This window comes from Rasamsonia byssochlamydoides, assembly GCF_041956645.1.
Source record: "Rasamsonia byssochlamydoides strain NRRL 3658 unplaced genomic scaffold VTN77scaffold_8, whole genome shotgun sequence".
NCBI lineage: Eukaryota > Fungi > Ascomycota > Eurotiomycetes > Eurotiales > Trichocomaceae > Rasamsonia > Rasamsonia byssochlamydoides.
The window spans coordinates 400,492-418,529 of NW_027192391.1; the positions used below are offsets into that span (position 1 = coordinate 400,492).

Here is an 18,038-nt window from a genome sequence, read left to right on the forward strand (position 1 = left end):
GTTGTCATCAAGCACTCGACGAACGATGACCCAAGCTCTTGCTAGGTCAGCAGATATTTCTTGTAGCCCCCGCTGCAGGCTTTCATGATGCTGATCCTGACGCTTCCGGTCATCTTCTTGCGACTTTTCGAGGTGCTTGATTCGCACTTCCAGTTGTAGTCGTTCCCGCCGCATCTGCTTCTGCTCCCGCTTTCTCTCTCTCTCCAGCTGCTTAATTTCTCGTTGTAGCTGTCTCCGTTCTCTCTGTCGTTTTTCCTGTTCTCGTTCTCTCTCTCGCTCTCGCTCTGATTCTCTCGCTGTAAGGCATTCCGTGTGGCCGTCAGTCGTACCCTCAGGATGGTGGCCTCGAGCTGCTGATTCGGATTCCTCCAACTCTGGAGCCACCTGCAGAGGGCAGTTGTCAGTCTTATATCAATCGGTTTTGATAAGGGAATGCTGCATAATCTAACAGAAAGAATCTCTTTAGTTGGCTTCCGAACACGGTTGCGAGCAATCCCAGCAGAGCAAACAGCCAGCCAGAAAATGCAAACGCAGGACTCCTTGTCCAGTTTTGATGGGTCGGGGTTGGAGAAAGAGAGGGAGGGGAAGAGAGAGAAGTGGGAGAGCCCACTAGACTTGCAGAAGTAACAGGAGAGCTTGCCAGCACGCTATTCAGGGTGTCTTTTCGCTCCATCTCGAAAGGGAAGGTAAAATTTCAGTGGACTCAGGATGCCGGAAGCAAGACAGAGCTGCGTGCAATGTGCCCGGATTCCAGGAACATCGCGGGCAAGACACTGGAAGATCCATAGGGAGAGGTGGGCGAGGGCATGGTATACAACAAACAAGGAAGGAGCGAAGAGATATCCAGATCTGGAAAGAGGAAGAGGGAGGGAGGGAAAGAGCGAGGGAACATTACCGTAGAAAATGCCCCCCGCGGTTCCTTCCCCGTGAAGACTCGTGTCTCCCTTCCTTCTCTGCTTCTTCGTCATCATTGGAGAAATAACCAGCCGAAAGACTCTGAATTTCCTCCAGATCCCCCTTTGACGTCGTCTGGAAGACTTGACTTTCGAGCGACGCGGACGAGAGTCAAGACGAATACCGTGACGTATACTTCGGAGGGTCTGGTTCGGAGAAGATATCTATATCCGGTAGTTCTGAAAACACCCACACGGTGTAAATAGTCTGCTTTTGATATTTCATTAGCGGTCTAGCCATGGAATTGATGTTCAGTCGCCTTGCAATGGGAAGAGATGTCACAACCTGCGTTTTCCAAGCTTCCATTGACATGAGGCTAATTTCTCCTTCAGACATCTACCCAGATGGGCAAATACGATAATCACTGCACTGGATCTGGATATTGGATATTGGATATTGGATGGCCAGACCATACAGCTGTGAGTCTGCTGAGGTCACGATTCGCCGGCTTCCTCTGCGGTAGACTGATGGTGCTCCTATCACTACTAGCAAAACTCATGCGAATTGTGTTAATGTCTAATCGTTGGTTAAGAGATGCAATTCCAATGGACTTATCAAACGCATCTGCGTGTGAGGTCAACCACTATCTTTGCCTTTCAGTGTTTGAGAGCGACGATGCCACACGTCAATGGCAACTTAATATCCTTCCACTGCTCTTCGATTCCAAACTCAATTTCAACGCATGCTTTTACCTTACGTGCTGCTCCGCGGGCCAACCTTTGTCGGGAGTTTATTCTCAATAATGGATACTGCTATCCAGCCGCTGTCTGCCTACTATCACTCCGTTACTCATACATATCCTTACGTTATCCATCGCTTTCTTCCAGGTGAAGCCTGACGCTGATTTCTTCCTACACCTCTCCTCCCATCAGATTCCATGTTTATCATTCATTCTGGAGGAACCGATGTCACCAAACACGGGTCCAGACGAAGACACTACCATCGGTCCCGAATATGTCGGATTCGACCATATCACCTGGTACGTTGGCAATGCCAAACAGGCAGCATCTTTTTACATCACCCGGATGGGCTTCAAACTTCGTGCATATCGTGGACCAGAGACGGGCTCTCGCAGTATCGCATCCTATGTCGTGTCCAATGGTGACGCAATTTTTGTTGTCCTCACCGCGCCCGTCTGTGGACCACCCGGTGTGGTCAAGGATGACGACATCCCTGAAGAGGAGAAGAACCTTCTCACCGAGATCCATACCCACCTGACAAAACATGGGGATGGCGTCAAAGATGTTGCTTTCCGGATCGAGGGCGATATCCAGACCATCTGGGATAGGGCTGTTTCTCACGGAGCAAAGTCGATCCTGTCTCCAACTACTTTCAAAGGTGATGAACCCGATCACGGCCATGTGGTTGTCGCGACAATCGGCACTTTTGGTGATACGGTTCACTCTCTGGTGAATCGTCAGGCTTACTCGGGACCTTTCCTTCCTGGGTACAAGCCAGTGCTTGAGGATGACCCCATCAACAAGTTCCTGCCCAAGATCGATTTCATCGAGATCGATCACTGCGTTGGGAATCAGCCGTGGAATGGAATTGACAAAGTGGTCCAATAGTATGACCCTTTCCTCAAGTCATTCTATATTCTGTTGTAACCACATCCATCACAGTTATGAAGATTGTCTTGATTTCCATCGCTACTGGACTGTGGATGACAAAGAAATGTGCGGTGAATACTCTGCGATGCGGTCCATTGTGGTTGCCTCTCCGACTGAGGCGATCAAAATGCCGCTGAATGAGCCGGCAGAGGGCAAAAGGAAATCACAGATCGAAGAGTTAGCCGTCAGTTGACTTCATATCTGGTTCTGTAAACTGACTGCAAACTAGATTTGTGGATTACTATAGCGGCTCTGGAGTGCAACACATTGCATTCCGAACGGCCGACATCGTGACTGCGGTATCCCGCCTCAAGGATCGGGGAGTTTCCTTTCTCAAGGTGCCGCCGATCTACTACACTGCTCTGAAGGAGCGTCTTTCGAAATTCAACATGTCCATTAACAAGGACATCGACATCCTGAAAGAGCTCAACATCTTGGTCGACTTTGACGAGAAGGGCTATTTGCTGCAAATCTTCTCCAAACATGTACTTGACCGACCGACAGTGTTTGTCGAGGTGATCCAGCGAAACAACTTTGACGGGTTCGGAGCGGGCAACTTCAAGGCTCTTTTTGAGGCTTTTGAAAGAGACCAGGCGATTCGTGGTAACCTCTGACGAACGATGACGGATGACGAGGCAACAAGACAGGTTACAACAATGCTCTTTCATCACGAGACAATAAATTAATGAGAGAAACTGCCTCTTTCCAACATTCTGTATGCCAGTAACTCCGTCCGCGTGGAGTTACTGTTAGTATACGTATCCCGCGCCGTATGTAGTAATATAGCATACGGCACATACTTCAGATCAGGGATCCTACAGGGTATTGCGATTGTGATGGTATTGACGGAATGGGGGTGGGGGGGAGTAGTTGTACTCCGTACAGGAACTTAACTATGCAATTACCTAGGTTAGGTACGGAGTAATAACAGTCAGCGGCTCAGTGCGGAATGGAGCATCCTTTACGGAGTACAATTAAATATTTGCGGGGATTCACGGGGAATCGACCAAAGGAGAACTTAAGTATAAGAAATTCAATGCGGGGAGCGCGGTAAGTAAGGACGAAAGATGCATGCATGCATTCCATGCATCACTGTTTACTTTCTATGTTTTAAATGGAAAGAGTAAATAAATAAAATCAACACTATTTCAGATTCCTGAACTTGATCAAGTCATGGGAATACCCAGCTAGATACTCCGTACCTTGGTAGAGAAGAAGGAGGAGGGGAGTTCTTTATCCATGTGCCTGCTGCCACTGCGGAAATGCTCCGCCTCGGATATCGTCGGTGGTCTTCTATATATGCTCCTAGATAGATACTGTACGGAGTACATCCTTACCGATGATTTATTTCCATCTGACATTGATTGATTCATTCATTCAACTGATACGATCATATCTCCGTTATCATTGAATTATATATATATAACCCCCACAGTATAAACTGTATACGACAACATCATTGTATAGTTGCGTTTATTATTGTCCCCAGCGCTACTCTACATAAGGACGACAGCCATGGCCCCAATCGAACGCATAACCCTCTTCAAAATCCCCAATGAGGCGGACCGCGAGCGCGTGTTGGAACAGTACAAGATCCTCGCCAAGACGGCTGTGAAGGTAATCAACCCATCCATACACTCTATGCGATTTTGCATCACTCACTGACATTTTTTATTGCTAGGACGGAAAACCATACATAACCCACCTCGCCGTCGGCCCTTCCTTCCCCGATCCCAGAAACAAAGGCTTCAATGTCGCGGTCAAAACGACCTTCGCGTCGCTGGAGGACATGCAGTACTACGACAATGAGTGCGAGGCGCATAAGGCGTTGAAGGCGGTTGCTGCGTCGGTGAAGGAGGATGTGTTGTCGGTTTATTTTGAGAGTGTGATGTAAAGTAAATACGGAGTATAACAGGCAAGCAAAAGAGTGTTGGGGGGGGGGGGGGGAAATATGGGTTATCTCTCGCTCTGTGTATTTTTCGGGGAAGGTGGTTATCCTGAATGTGACGAAGAGTCGAATCGAATGGACGCACCAGATTTGCTTCTAGTCTATTGAAACTGACGGAATCAGGGATGGATCTCTTATCGAACGCTAGCAACGCACATGGATTGCGCGATTGAGATGCTGACTTGCTGATGATATACTACACACCAGACTCGTGATTTCTCTCTAATGACTCATGCGTAGGAACATCATATGATCCACGCTCACAACCGTCCGTCATACATTGAATAAATGAAATAGAACGTAACTCAACCAATGGTCATACCATTGTGATTGATACCATCAAGTCGGATGCAAAGCTGATATTGCCGGGTATAAGTTTACTGCAGTTGGTCCTCTGAAAGAGAGACGGCATGCAGACATCACGGTAAAATATACAGAGAAGATGAGCGAAAAGTGTCCATGTCGACATCAGAAGAAACTGGACGGAAGGATGAGAAGCTGTCCCCTCAATCAAGTGCCTTGCGCAGGTCGGCCCATTTTTGCTTCAGAGCTTCATGGTTTTCAGACAGCTGCCAGATGTCAGTCGAGAGCATTCAATTTACCAGAAAAATCAGCTTACCTCAGCCCACTTCATCTTCGTCTCAACGAGATCCTTCTCCATCTCGGCCATCTGTTCCTCCATGGCACGGTTCTCATTCTGCACTTCGAGATTCCGCTTCATAATTCGGTCCATCTCGGTCCGGAGTTTCTCCTCCACCTCAGCCGGCTGCTTGTCAACGACGTTCTTGAGCTCGCGCACTTGAATCTGCAAACTTTCGTTCGCGTCCTGTAGCTCCTCGTTCTCAACCTTCAACCGAACCAGTTCCGAGGCCAGTTGAACGTGCTCTTTGTCCGACTTCTCTGCGTGTTCTTCCAGTGATCGTATTCGGGCGGCCTGCATCGCAACGGTGTGTCTCAGGCTCTCAAGCTCCGCTTCTCTCTCCTTTTCGATTCGGACCTTCTCCTCCCACTCTGCAGTATATGTTTTGATCATTTCCTGCGTCAGCGGGATCGCACAAGCATCTTGTACCATGACGTCAGCACGATAGATCTCCTTGTCGCTCCCACTGGAGCTTCCAAAGAAGCCCGACTCCAAGATCGAACTAGCCGATGGCTGCTGATCAATGTAGACATCGAAGAGTTTCTCTTTCAGGAAAGTTGAGAGCGTGCTCATATCCTTCATGCCGAGAAGCGTCTCAGCGTTGCGTCGCATGATGGCAACAGAAAACCGAAGGATTGTGCTCTCTAGCCCCTCGTCAAAGATGAGATCATAAATCCGGAGAACCAACTGCAGAGGGAATCGATACGCGAAAAGAGTGAGGAACCATTGGGTTGCATATAGTTGGGGGTTCACCCCTCTTCGGCGAAGGTGGCAGTACAGTGCTGGCTCAAGGTCCTCTAGCAGACGCTCGAATTGGTACAGACGAAGATGAAGGCCAGGCATATCCTGGATAAACATTTCTCGTAAGCCATACTTGTTCATCAGCTTCACGAGAAGTGTAAATGCTTCGCCCTCATCCATCTAATTATTTGCCAAGCTGATTAGCATCAACCTCTACTGGAAAGATGAAAACAACAACACTTACATTAAATAGTAAAGGCATCGCGATGAAATTGATGCCTTGTGCATAGCCAACAGCTTCGTCATACAAAGCATAGGCTTTGCACAGGCCAAATAAGGCTTCTTGGTTTCCCTGCGAGATGAAATATTTCGAATAGCTCGTTCGGGAACCCAGATCCCTCCGGATAGTCTTCTCTAACTTCCGAATCATTTCGGCATCCTCTTTGGCCTTCTTCTTCCGCGCCGCCTCGAGCGCGGCCTGCTCCTTAGCGAGCTTTTCTGCGTCTTTATCTTGCGCCGGAGACTGAGACGCCGAACCGGACTGGTCTGAGCGCACTGAGGAACGCGAGGAGGATAAGGACTCCTTCTCGATGCTCCCATTCGGGTGTCCATTCATGCTCGAATGACGGTCTTTCTCTTTGTCCGTACCACGCGCAACCAGCTCCCTGTACACTTCTTCGAGTTCGGGATTCCTGCTGTCGGCCAGAATTTGCCAGATTACACCTCGAATCGTCTGGGGGATGCCCTTCCGGATTGCCGCGTTCAACTCGGCGGAGTTGGCACCGGTCAAAGCCTCCGGGCCATGGTTGACAATTTGCTGCCATAACTCCCAATCTATAGGGGCTGCGGCGTCGGAAGCAGAGGCAGAAATTCCTGCAACAGTGCCTGGGGGAAGGTTCGGGTTTACAGTCTGCAATGCAGAAGATGCAGTTGTCCCTGCAGTGGCTGGCGGAGAGACCGGCAAACCGTCTGCTTGCTCCTCAGCGATGCTTGGTGGACTGCCGATTCCATGGCTGACCGAGGCACGACCGGATGTAATGCTCGCTTGGTCGTTGTCAGAAGTAACGCCTTCTTCACGCATCCGTAGGAGCTTGAATTGATCCTTAAGGCTATTCCGTCCCGGCTTCTTCGAACCAATACTCATGTTGTCGGTTTCGTCTCCCTCTTGTAGTCTACCCAGCGCCTCAGAGTTGCTATTAAGTGTTGATACGGAAGCGGCCGTATTTCGGCGACTATCAGTAGGCTGCGTGGTCGGGGACTTCACGTCCTTTGAGGCTGTCGACCTCGACAGCCACGAAAATGGACTTGTGAGCTTGCGGGTGGGAGGAGGAGGAGGAGGAGCGGCGGAGGAAGTTGAGGGTTTGGAGGAAGCAGCGGACCAAGGCAAGCTGGAGGTGAATCCATGAGAAGGCATAGTTTGTTTCGAAGTGGAGTCGGAGGGAGATGCTACCGATGGAGAACCTGCGTGAGATTCTTGGACTGGGCTGGTCACACCGGGCGACTCATCGTCTTCTTTGTTGCCCACGAGACTGACGTCGTCCAGCGAGGTCGTGGACAGACGATGAGCTGTCAGCAGCGGTGACTTTTGCAACTTGCTTTTTCTAGGCGTGTCCTCGGCCTCCGAATGGGTGGTGGGATTGATGTCGTCCGTCTCTTCTTCATTCTTGCCGTCCAAGGGCGCCGACGGCAGAGGAGGCAAGTCCTCAGCGCGGGGAGTTGTCACGGAACCATTTGAGGGTCGACGATCTGTCAGGGAGCGTGTCGAGGAGCTGAGAGCTATTGAGGGGCCTTCATCGCCCTTGGGTTCGCTGGCGTCCTCAAAAGTCTCCTGCTCGTAAGGACCATGAGCACTGCTGTCTGAGAGGAGAGGAGCAAATTCGTTGGCATACCTCATCGTAGGCTTTAGGCTCCGGGCTGGATGCCATTTTGAGCAGCTTGCAACTTTGGAACGCCTCCCCTTGCTTGGTACGCTGCGTGGAGTCGAGGCCAGGTTCGTGACTGGTTCACATTCACCGAGCCAGGAAAAGGGCCATCGACCAAGATAGGAGCGTCAATGGTCACAGGTTCATCGACCGGGAGGCCGGAGGAAAGAAGAAAACAGGCCCAGTGAATGAAACAAACAAACAAACAAACAAATCTGATGACAGGTCACTTTGGGTGTGCTGATTGATTGGTATGCTGCAGGAGGGAGGCGGATGGGATGTCTTTGAACGTGACCTCTGGGCAGCTGGAACAACCTGTCTCCGGAAATGCCAACTGCTCCGCTGTCCGATTGGCGGTTCTGGAGCAAATCCGTGTCTTGTTAACGTTTACTACGGCTCAAGTAGCTTCAGTTTCATCAGCCACACCCCTGACGGACGGAATCCAGGAGTTAATGATACAGTTATAACGAGTTGTCATGATTTCCATTTACTGTACTGCATGGCGATGGCTTGGCTGCATCTCTCAGCCACTTCTCCTGCAGAATCAGACATTAAGGCTTTGTTTGTGGCCTGGAATTAAATGATCATTACCGCAACGACTGCGGTGGCTTGTGGTTCCAGCCCCAGCCAGAGCCAGGGGCTCAACGGGCGTGCCTTGGGCACTAACCGCGCTCCACTCTCGCCGAGCATTCATCAATGTGCTACGATCTGGATCTCACCGCCGTTGACCCACCGAGTCTCACTGTCTTCGATGGCATGAAAGAATGCACATAGACGCGCAGTCATGTTCATGGATGTAGGAGGTTATCCGTTATCGACATTCCAACGCAAGGTACTGTATGCAATGTACTGTACCATGGTGGCCTCCTGCGGTGAAGTCTTGTCGACACAGCTTTTCTGATGTATCATGTGGCTGCATGTACTGTGCATGTACCCGACCGACTGTCGGACATTATTATTATTGTCTAACTACCTCTTATCGTCACATGACTATGTCTTTCATCGTTTTAGCGAATTCTCCAAATCCAACCAACGACCTCTTCTTAAAGGGTCCAGCTTCATCAACTCGTTCAACCATCGCAATACATCTGCCTTGGCCTCTGGGGACATGGCTCCCTCGATCTTTGCTGCCAACAGGTTGCAATAGATGAGGGCTTGGTAGATCCATTTACAGTCCTCTGCTCCCTCCAGCATGTCTTCAATTGCCTCCTTCTCCTTTTGGATGTATTCCAGGCGCTCAGCATTGGACAGATTCGGGGCTATTGTTTGGGCTGAGAGCGTGGGATCAAAAGTAGCCATCAGGTTCTGATGGTAGAACCACAGAGATTGGTCATACGGATCAATAAGGGCGCGGTGAACGAGGTTCAATTCTGAAATCCTTTTGTTAATGCCAGCAGTTCCCACAGTAAGAATAAGAAGAATCTCACCCTCATCGAGCATTTTCTTTCTCTCCTCATCTGATGCCGATTTCTCCCTGAGGAGTTTCTGGATCAGTTTGGTTCGGTTGTGCCACGCAGAAAAATTGGAGAGATTCGCTCCGATCATCTTCGTCGTGTAGTCGAGTTCGGCCTGCGTCATTGTTCCCTCCTCGTCAGGCTTAAGGTCCTCTAGCGCCTGCACCACAAAGCGCCGATAACCCCAGCCATGGAAATTTCGGCTGTCAGCATTGAGCATCTTGCCCACTAGGATGAGCTCATTCTGCCAGAATCTACGAGCAACATGTCCCGGAAGCAGGCGTTTGGCCTCATCAAGGATCCAGAGGCGATAATACCAGATCCAGTAGCACTTGGGAAATCTGCGTAGAAGCGGAACTAGGAATTCCAGATCGGTTTCGATAATGGCCATGATCTGGTCAATCCCACTTTGATCCGGAGACTCTGGCATGGCCAGCGAGAACTGGTGCTGGCGAATCAAGCGTCGGTAATTCCATATCGTATAATATTCGGGATTCTTCTTCAAAAGGTCGGACGTCTTTTGTAAAGTCTCAGGAGTGTATTGGCGTTCGGAGATCTGTCGAGTTAGCGGCGGGAGTCAACGGACAAACAAGTAGACACACCCTTTGATGCACAGATCGTTCAAGTTCTCGATACTCCTCGATCTCTTTAAGTTCCTTCTGTACATCCTCGGCGGTCCTCACTCCCACTGGGCCTTGTCTCGGAACGCCATGCTAATAAACCAGCCGTCAGCACGAGCTTGTTGAAATGTACCTAACAAATCTGGGAAAATTACGCTAGCCATTTTTTTGTTCGCAAACTGGGGACGTGGTTGCCCTCTCCCAGTACTGCCCAGAGTAATGGTGTTGCAAGCAAATATCTGGTTGCCTCCGCGGAAGCAGCGAAATCAGCATCACGTGCATCTCGTGCATCCACGCCTCCTTCCTCATACGTCGAGATTATAATCCAGCACACCCAACCTCTCCGCTAATTGCCGAGTTGCTGATCGTATGCTAGTCATGCGTGTTACACATCATCAGCCAGTCTCGTATCATTCCTTCTGTACGAGACTTATAGCACTTCGGACTCTCATCTGATGGTCGTCTTTCAGGCCTGCTGCTGAGGCAGCAATGGCAATCGATCCATGTCATTCGTTGGAGGAGCACGACTCCTCTGGGAGCAGGACCTCGCACCGGCTCCGTATCTCTCAATCTCATCCTTCATTGCGTGACGACTCTAACGCTCTGGTCGATCCTTTACCTGGTTACCCAAAACAGACAGGGCCTTGTATATCCTTTAATAATAGCATTCAGTTGTCTACAGTGTCAACAGGCCGAAAACGAGAAAGAGTGGCAGGCTCCAATTCTACGATCCAGTCTGGAGAGCAGCCAAACTCCGGGGTCACTCGATCTTTGGTCGACCCTGTTCAAAAGATCTCTCTCCCCCGGACACCAGAGAAGGGGCCTAGGAGAAGGTGCTTCAGCGCTGGGGCCCTAGGGCACGCTCCAAAGTCGCCTCCTTGCCGTGACCGCTTTATACCAGAACGACAATTTTCTGATGCATCTGCACCTCCATTTCGTATAAGCAAATCTCCACAACACTTATCACCCGAAGAGAAACTACTGCGACGACGGGACAGACGCGAGGATCCATTTAGATCGCCACGTTCTGGGAGGGTGATCAGCTTTCCAAGGCACGCTGACTATCACCAGCGCAGACACAGCCCTCATTTTATGCCACATCTTATAAATGACCCGGCGCTCTCAAGACATGACGATCTTTTGGAAACCAGTGACATGTTCAGACAAGTCAGCACTGGAGCTGTCTGGAATGTTGGAGGAGCGTCTGTCGCGACAGGCAGCCGACCACTGGGAATCCCTGATGGAATAGGAGGTTTCTCAAGGAGCGGGACCACCGCCCCAATGCACGTAGCCAAGTTTTTCGATAAAACTTCGCCTCCGGAACAATCCAAGATGCACGAGGCAAGGCTGGCACTTGCATTGGATATTGACCAAGCACGCCGGATGCTCAGCTTCTGGAGACTGCCCACTCAGCCTGACTTCAAATTCAGCCCTTCATCTCCGCGCTACGAACAATGTTGTCCTCTGACATGGAAGGATAATGCCTGGAAGAGGGCCGAACGCGCGGAGGGTAAGTGCAAATCTTTTCTCTGCTTGAAATCTGGCCGTATCATCTCCGTTTGAGCAAGCTAAATATTTTATGTCTGATTCATTGACATCCCCGCCCAGCACTTTTCCTCCTCCCTTTTCCCTTTCTTGTCCTCTCTTTTCTTTCTCTGAGGTGAAAAGCAAAAACAAGGAACATGGCAAATGTAAAGATCGACGATTTTAGTTAACGGTAATTTGGAACGCCCTTGGGAATTTTCGATTATTTCACATAACAAATCATTTGCTGACGTCAGAGATCTTAGGGTCAAACGTTGCTTCTAAAACAGTCCACCAGGTGTTACCTGTTGTCCCATTCCGGATCCTTGATGCTCCCTTACTACGTAATGACTTCTACTGCTCCATTCTTGCCTATTGCTATACCTCTGATCTTCTCGCTGTCGGGCTATGTAGCAGCGTTTTTCTGTGGTCTGAAGCTCACGGGCTCGAGTATCCACCGTTTTCAGAGCAGCCTATTGAAAATTATATAACATCCCTCTCCTTTTCGTCTACAGAGGGTGGACGGAGCATCCTTGCGGTTGGGAGACAAAATGGCCAAGTGTGTTTATGGAGCACATTCGAAGACGAGGTGCGCTTTGAGACCAATCATCCAAGTCCGGTCTCTTGTGTAGCATTCAAGCAGGTCACATCTCGCCGACAATCAACGAGATTTCCTGGCATTGAAGTGAGCATGGAGGATCTTGCTGTAGGTGATGATTGTGGTTATGTGTGGTACTACTCCGTGGAATGGCCAGACTATGGTGCCGAGGAATCCAATGACTGGGATGGTGCGATGACGCTACTCGCCAAGATTGCTGCACACAAGCAGCAGATTTGCGGCTTGGCTTGGTCTCCTGACGGGATTTATCTTGCAACCGGTGGTAATGATAATGCTTGCCTGTTGTTTGATCTTAGTGAAGTGCTTCATTCACATCAAGACACAGTCGTCGAGGACTCCCATTCAACAACGTATCCGTCCTTTTTTGGATTTCAGCCTCCCAGAGCCCTATCCCGTCTGGCTATCTCTACACGACTTGGTCGGTATTTCGGCCTATTTCCGCGTTCAGCTTCAGGCCAGCCTTCCACCCCGAGACCTCCCAGTCTTCCTAGCTCGCCTGCTGTGGTCACGGCAGAAACCGGATCGGTTTCATCGGGGGATGGACATACAATCTTCGTCCCTTGGAACCGCCAGAAGCATCGACTCAGCCATTGTGCAGCTGTGAAGGCAATCGCTTTCGCTCCCTGGCAGCCATCCCTCTTGGCCACCGGTGGAGGCTCAAATGACCGCTCTATCCACTTCTATCATGCTCCATCTGGAAGCTGTCTGGCGACAATTGACGTCTCTGCCCAAGTGACCAGTTTGATATGGAGCAAGACCCGACGGGAAATCGCCGTAACCTTTGGCTTTGCACAACCGGAACACCCGTTTAGGATCGCCGTCTTCGCATGGCCAAGCTGCGAGCAGGTTGCTGCGATCCCCTGGAACATCAACGTCAGTGGCATCTGGGATCCTGAGACCGATAACAGTATGGATTGTGGGAGGGCTCTCTGGGCGATCAGCCATCCTGGTCGTCCAAACAAATTCCTATCGAGCGCTCTACGACATGAGCGGGTCGACGATACGGATGTTCTACCTGTCAACGACGCTGATGCTGTGAGTTCTGCTGGTGACGCTTCACCTCCGCTAATCAGCACCCGGACCGGTACCATTCACCGTAGTTCGATCGACTCCACGGTAGCGGCGGCATCACCGAACAGGGGGAAGAAAGGTAAAACCTGGTCTCGAACAGCGGAAGAAGGTTGCATTGTTGTTGCAGCGAGCGACGAGAGCATCCGATTTTACCAGGTCTGGAGAGATACCCCGAAGAACATTGTCAGGGCCAGTGGTCTGTTGGGACACAGTGTTATCCTGGAGGGACTTGAAGGAATCGAGAACCCGGGAAGAGAGGTGATTCGATGATCACAGCCCAGCCGATTTTGGGCGATCGGGGCGGCCGGAGTCGGCACTTGAGTATTCCTGGTCCTTGAGCTGGAGTAATCTCTGCTCATAAGTCATCGGTCATGAGTTCACTGTAATATCTTTACGCTATGGTGTGTTGACAGACGCTGGATCAGCAGCGGACGGTTCTTACGAAGCATTTGTACGGAGTACATTATTCTTATTCGCTTTCCAAGAAGTAAAATCAAGGAAAGAAAAAGAAAGAAGTGGCGCCTGTGGTGTAAGCCTTTCATTGTTCTATCTGTAGATACTCCGACTCCAGAGCCCTGAATTGTTGGAGAAGTTGAACTGTTGAAGACACGACATGACGCGCGGATCGAGGACCGGCTCGTGGTCTACCTGGGTAGATTAGGTACGGTAGCTTGCTTGGCGTCTGCTAGAGCTGAGAGGCAACCCTGTGCACGGAACCGTAGGCGGCATAGACTCTTGGCTCAATAATTTGGGGTTAGTTGGTAATAATAGTCAAAAGACCTGACGGCATCTGCATACCTATCCGCGGTCATGTGACAGGATATAATATAAAAAAAAAAGGATTAATACCAGTTAGTCAATAACTACCATTTGGTCTGAAATTACTATTACTGACGAACAAGGGTATGATTTACTTCTGCAGCTGTTGGTTTGTTGGGTTAATTATTTATACGTGGACCTATATACAGGAGTTGCAAGCGTGGGTTCGCGTACAAATATATATATATTCGCGAGGACGGCTAATGTTGGTGGATTTTTTTTCCATGTATGAGTAGCGACAAACACCTCAGGGAGTAAATATTATTTACTGATTGCATCTCCCTTTAGCCTCTTCTCTCTTTCTCGCTTTTTTTTCGTGCCCACCTGTGGCTGCTCTCAATGATAGGCATGAAGCATGAAGCATGGTCTGTCTGATCGTATACGTATGTACACGTACACGTACACATTCTTAGACATTGATTGCCATTATATTATCGAACTTTGGATATCTATTTAATATTCAATAAAGACATACACTCCAAAGATCGCTGATCCTTTTCCTTTATTTTTATCCTTTCTCTTCTCCTCTCTCTCCAAGTAAGACGGCAACGTTGATATCGGAGCTTTCCGGTACATACAAAAAAAGGAGGAGAAAGAGAAGATAAAACACCAAAATTTCACTATGCAATGAGATGCCGTTGTGCTAACCAACCAACGGCTAGAAAGAACCTAGCTAGGTATGATGCAGGCAGGCAGGCAGGCCATACCAATGATGAATGTGAGACCAAGTTGAAAAGGTAGATAGGTTAGGTAGGTATGTATAATTTTTATCTATCCCACACCGACATAAATAAATAAAAAGAAACAAGAAAACAAAAACAAGAAAAAGTAAACAAACATTGATGTGCCGCTTTCTATCGTCTACCACCCGCCTTATTTCCTTTTCCGCCCAATTTCGCCTTTTTCGAAGGTGGAGGAGACTTCTCTGCACCATCGTCATCGGACAGCTCTTCCTCCGAGTCGGCGATGAAATCAACCAGGGAGCCGGCGCTGCCTTCGTCCGAGTCTTCTTCGTCCTCTTCATCATCTTCGTTTTCTTCAAGCGATTCCTCGGCGTCCGACGAGCCGACGGACTCCTCGGCTTCGATGTCGACGAGGTTTTCGTCCTCTTCGGCTTCGTCCTCGCTTCCTTCTTCGTCCTCGTCGGATTCGAGACCCGACGCGATGCCGTTGGGAGTTGCGGCGGCGTCGTTTTCGTCGGTGAGCATGCCGTGAGTGTCGCGCATCGATTTGGTGCGCGGCGTGATTGCTGATGCCTTGCGTCCCTCCGCATCGCTGTCATCATCCTGGCCTTCAACGTAGATGATGTCTTCGTCGTCTTCGCTGTCCATGCCGTCCGCGCCACGATTTGCCGTTGACTGTCTCAAGTTGAGCTGTGCATCCAACATATCGAGCTTGCCCTTGAGCAGGAGGAGGGAGGGTAGGCTCGAAGAGCGCTGGTCCATGACCTTGAAGAGAGCAGACATCCGTTTCAGGATATCAGGCTTCCCTGCAATCGCTCCTCCGTGAGCAATACACGTCCACTGCACCCAGACAAGGAGGTGTCCGTAGCGGCCGGGTCGAGCGGCGAGACGTTCGGCGAGCCTCTGGAGCAGCGTTGCTGCCAGCGACGAGTCGAGGCGCTGGATAGTTGTGCGGATGATGTTCAGGTCTCCCGTATGGAAACATGACTCCAACATCTCGTTATCGTTGGTCCGGAGGGCTTGTGTAAGAACAGTCGAAAGCGAGACGCCGGATGGGATCTGGTAAGCAGCAGTGTTGGCTTTTCCAGGCACTAGGGGTCCGGCACCAGGTTCATCTTCCAGTTCCGCCTCGACATCTATGGCTTCAGGAGCATTGGCCCGTAGCAATTCACCAAAAGAAGGCTCCGCTCCGTCGTCTTTCTCCTCTTCAGCTTCTGAGACCTCGGCATCCTGCATCTCTACGTCTTTATCTGTAGAGCCTTTCGTCCTGGCCACCTGCCGCTTCTCACTGGCTTTCTTGCCCTCACGAGACTCCGAATCCTCGTCAGAGACCTCCTCATCCTCACTGGATACTAAAGCGGCATCATCTCGTGAATCGTTCATTTCAACATCCTCAGCATAACGGCCTGATTCAACCACCACGTTGGTCTCATCAACTTGACTTTGACCCGCTTTCCGAGCCCCATTTACAGCTGCAGAACCAAGCACTGACGCAGCCTTGCGCCCTGTGACTTCCTTGGTCCCCGAGAACGCCAGCTCCTCTGTATCTTGATCCTGCCATCTCACCCGCTCGAAGATCACGTTGACACCTCCTTCAGCCCATGCGACAAGAAGTTCTGGTCCTTGAAATTCAGTCTTTACTACCGATACGAGCTTTCCGGACTCTGGTCGAACAATCTTGAGAAGAGCGTCCGCTCTCCGAGTCATTTGCTTTGCTTTAGCCTTGAGGCTGGTCGCAGTTTTTGAACCTTGGGACTCGCCGAGCTGCAAGAATGGTTTTGCGAAAAGCTCAATGGTGCCGTCTTCGACTACGACGGCGAGAACTTGCTTGTCGAGCGGAACAGCCGTTTTGTCGGATTGCTTGCTTCCAGGATAGAAAGATAGTGAAGATACTTCTTTTTCTGCCACCAAGTTCATCACCAGCCCTTTTTTCGTTGGATCAAAGATGTTGATGTAACGGTCGGAGTCCGACGCAAGGAAATGACCGGACATGATAGAGTCCGTAGAAGACGAGATGAGGGTGTGAATTGGGTTCCGCATGGCCGGGAATGTTAGCGGTGGCTCGTCCGACTTCTCAACATCTATAATGTAAGGTGTCTGTGTTGCACAGATGACTGGAGGATTGGAGGGAGTCGGTCTCGAGAGTGCTGAGACTACTGAGGTTGTAGGTAGAGGTATCGTCCTATCATGGTTTAGAAAAGGGATAAAACCAAGTCGTAATTTGTATGTCTCACCTGATGCTGCGCCCAGTGCGCAAATCCCATTGAACAAGCTTGTTATCTCCTCCAATACTCCATCCCTCTGTCGATGATCGTCGCGCTGTGAACTTGAAATCCTTGATCCCTCCAGCATGTCCACCCGATAGAGTAGCAATTACCTTGTCCTCTATTGGAGAGTACATGCGAATCTCTGACGTCGATGTGCCAAAGGCGACGACAACGTCACCACCGTCAACATCATCAACTGCGCCATTGACGCCGGAGTTTCTCTTCCGCTTCTTCTTCGACTGCTGTTCACGCTCTCTATGATAGTAACCCCAGTCCAGAGACGTTATGGATTCCTTGGGAGCTACCGCATGTTCGCACTGCAGCCGTCCTGTGTTGATGTCGTGAATGCGGAGATGCTGCGCATCAAGACCTTGGATGACTGATGCAAAAAGACCCAATTGATATTCAGATGGCGAGAACGCAGCTCGCAGCACGGAAGACTTGTTGCCGGCGACTGTCGCACCTGATGCCGCGGGGGCTGCTGCGGAGGAAGTTTTCGACGTGGGCGGGCGGGAGGCCTTCTTGTTCCCCATTGTTTGATCGAGTCTCTTGAGACCCAAAAAAAAAAAACGGGCGACACAGAAGAGGAGTCCTAAAGCAGTTAGAAAAATAGAGTCCCAATCCAACTGCAGAAGAGAACGTCCCCGTTGTTGCGTGTCAATTGTGTCGCAGCCTGCAAAGTCGCCGGCGATGCTGCTGGGGAAAAAAAAAGTTCTTGAGTTCTGTATAGGCGCTTGGCCCGTTCTGGTCTAGCCCGCCTCGAGAAGAAGATCCGCTCCGGCCGCCTTATCTAATCATCCTTCGTAGTTCTGTCTGTGAATAACAGGCGGAAAACTTGTCTGTTCAGAACTTCAGTGTCCATCAATGGTCAACCCTCTTGTTATTGTCCAATCCATTAAGATATCCTCCCTTGAACTGGCAATTCTGATTCGATCTGTCCACGTCTTTTTCTTTTTCGCTTTTTCCTTTTTTTTTTCTTTAAGTCTACGCCAGATTTCTAGCATCCTGCGTCATCTACGTTCAAGTTAGCTCTCTACCTAAGGCCTTTTTTACATGGCTCTTCCAACAGCCAAACGGGCATCCGTCGGGCGTCTTTCGTCACCATTTTTATCGCGGCTTCGTCTGATCTGATTTGTTCCTTCACAACATCGTGTTCACGATGTACA

At 50.0% G+C, this 18,038-nt stretch overlaps 8 protein-coding genes across 8 annotated transcripts; 5 read left to right on the plus strand and 3 right to left on the minus strand.

Moving 5' to 3' along the window:
• Nucleotides 1-1,859: 1,859 nt before the first annotated feature.
• VTN77DRAFT_8966 (uncharacterized protein) lies at nucleotides 1,860-2,522 on the plus strand (the record flags this gene model as incomplete). The annotated part of the gene is made up of 1 exon (XM_069425521.1): nucleotides 1,860-2,522. The coding sequence occupies one exon, from the start codon at nucleotides 1,860-1,862 to the stop codon at nucleotides 2,520-2,522; it is 663 nt and encodes a 220-aa protein (XP_069280843.1).
• Nucleotides 2,523-2,628: 106 nt separating this feature from the next.
• VTN77DRAFT_8967 (uncharacterized protein) lies at nucleotides 2,629-3,178 on the plus strand (the record flags this gene model as incomplete). The annotated part of the gene is made up of 2 exons (XM_069425522.1): nucleotides 2,629-2,741; nucleotides 2,794-3,178. 2 exons carry the CDS (start codon nucleotides 2,629-2,631, stop codon nucleotides 3,176-3,178), a joined length of 498 nt encoding a protein of 165 aa, XP_069280844.1.
• Nucleotides 3,179-4,079: 901 nt separating this feature from the next.
• Nucleotides 4,080-4,458, plus strand: VTN77DRAFT_8968 (uncharacterized protein; the record flags this gene model as incomplete). The annotated part of the gene is made up of 2 exons (XM_069425523.1): nucleotides 4,080-4,181; nucleotides 4,246-4,458. 2 exons carry the CDS (start codon nucleotides 4,080-4,082, stop codon nucleotides 4,456-4,458), a joined length of 315 nt encoding a protein of 104 aa, XP_069280845.1.
• A 560-nt stretch (nucleotides 4,459-5,018) lies between these two features.
• On the minus strand, nucleotides 5,019-7,818 carry VTN77DRAFT_8969 (uncharacterized protein; the record flags this gene model as incomplete). Its single annotated transcript, XM_069425524.1, has 4 exons — nucleotides 5,019-5,081; nucleotides 5,132-6,073; nucleotides 6,138-7,721; nucleotides 7,783-7,818. 4 exons carry the CDS (start codon nucleotides 7,816-7,818, stop codon nucleotides 5,019-5,021), a joined length of 2,625 nt encoding a protein of 874 aa, XP_069280846.1.
• A 996-nt stretch (nucleotides 7,819-8,814) lies between these two features.
• Nucleotides 8,815-10,053, minus strand: VTN77DRAFT_8970 (uncharacterized protein; the record flags this gene model as incomplete). Its single annotated transcript, XM_069425526.1, has 4 exons — nucleotides 8,815-9,185; nucleotides 9,243-9,825; nucleotides 9,872-9,982; nucleotides 10,045-10,053. 4 exons carry the CDS (start codon nucleotides 10,051-10,053, stop codon nucleotides 8,815-8,817), a joined length of 1,074 nt encoding a protein of 357 aa, XP_069280847.1.
• A 325-nt stretch (nucleotides 10,054-10,378) lies between these two features.
• Nucleotides 10,379-11,452, plus strand: VTN77DRAFT_8971 (uncharacterized protein; the record flags this gene model as incomplete). Its single annotated transcript, XM_069425527.1, has 1 exon — nucleotides 10,379-11,452. The coding sequence occupies one exon, from the start codon at nucleotides 10,379-10,381 to the stop codon at nucleotides 11,450-11,452; it is 1,074 nt and encodes a 357-aa protein (XP_069280848.1).
• Nucleotides 11,453-12,104: 652 nt separating this feature from the next.
• On the plus strand, nucleotides 12,105-13,373 carry VTN77DRAFT_8972 (uncharacterized protein; the record flags this gene model as incomplete). Its single annotated transcript, XM_069425528.1, has 1 exon — nucleotides 12,105-13,373. One exon carries the CDS (start codon nucleotides 12,105-12,107, stop codon nucleotides 13,371-13,373), a length of 1,269 nt encoding a protein of 422 aa, XP_069280849.1.
• Nucleotides 13,374-14,776: 1,403 nt separating this feature from the next.
• Nucleotides 14,777-17,405, minus strand: VTN77DRAFT_8973 (uncharacterized protein; the record flags this gene model as incomplete). The annotated part of the gene is made up of 2 exons (XM_069425529.1): nucleotides 14,777-16,787; nucleotides 16,840-17,405. The coding sequence occupies 2 exons, from the start codon at nucleotides 17,403-17,405 to the stop codon at nucleotides 14,777-14,779; spliced, it is 2,577 nt and encodes an 858-aa protein (XP_069280850.1).
• Between the last annotated feature and the right edge of the window lie 633 nt (nucleotides 17,406-18,038).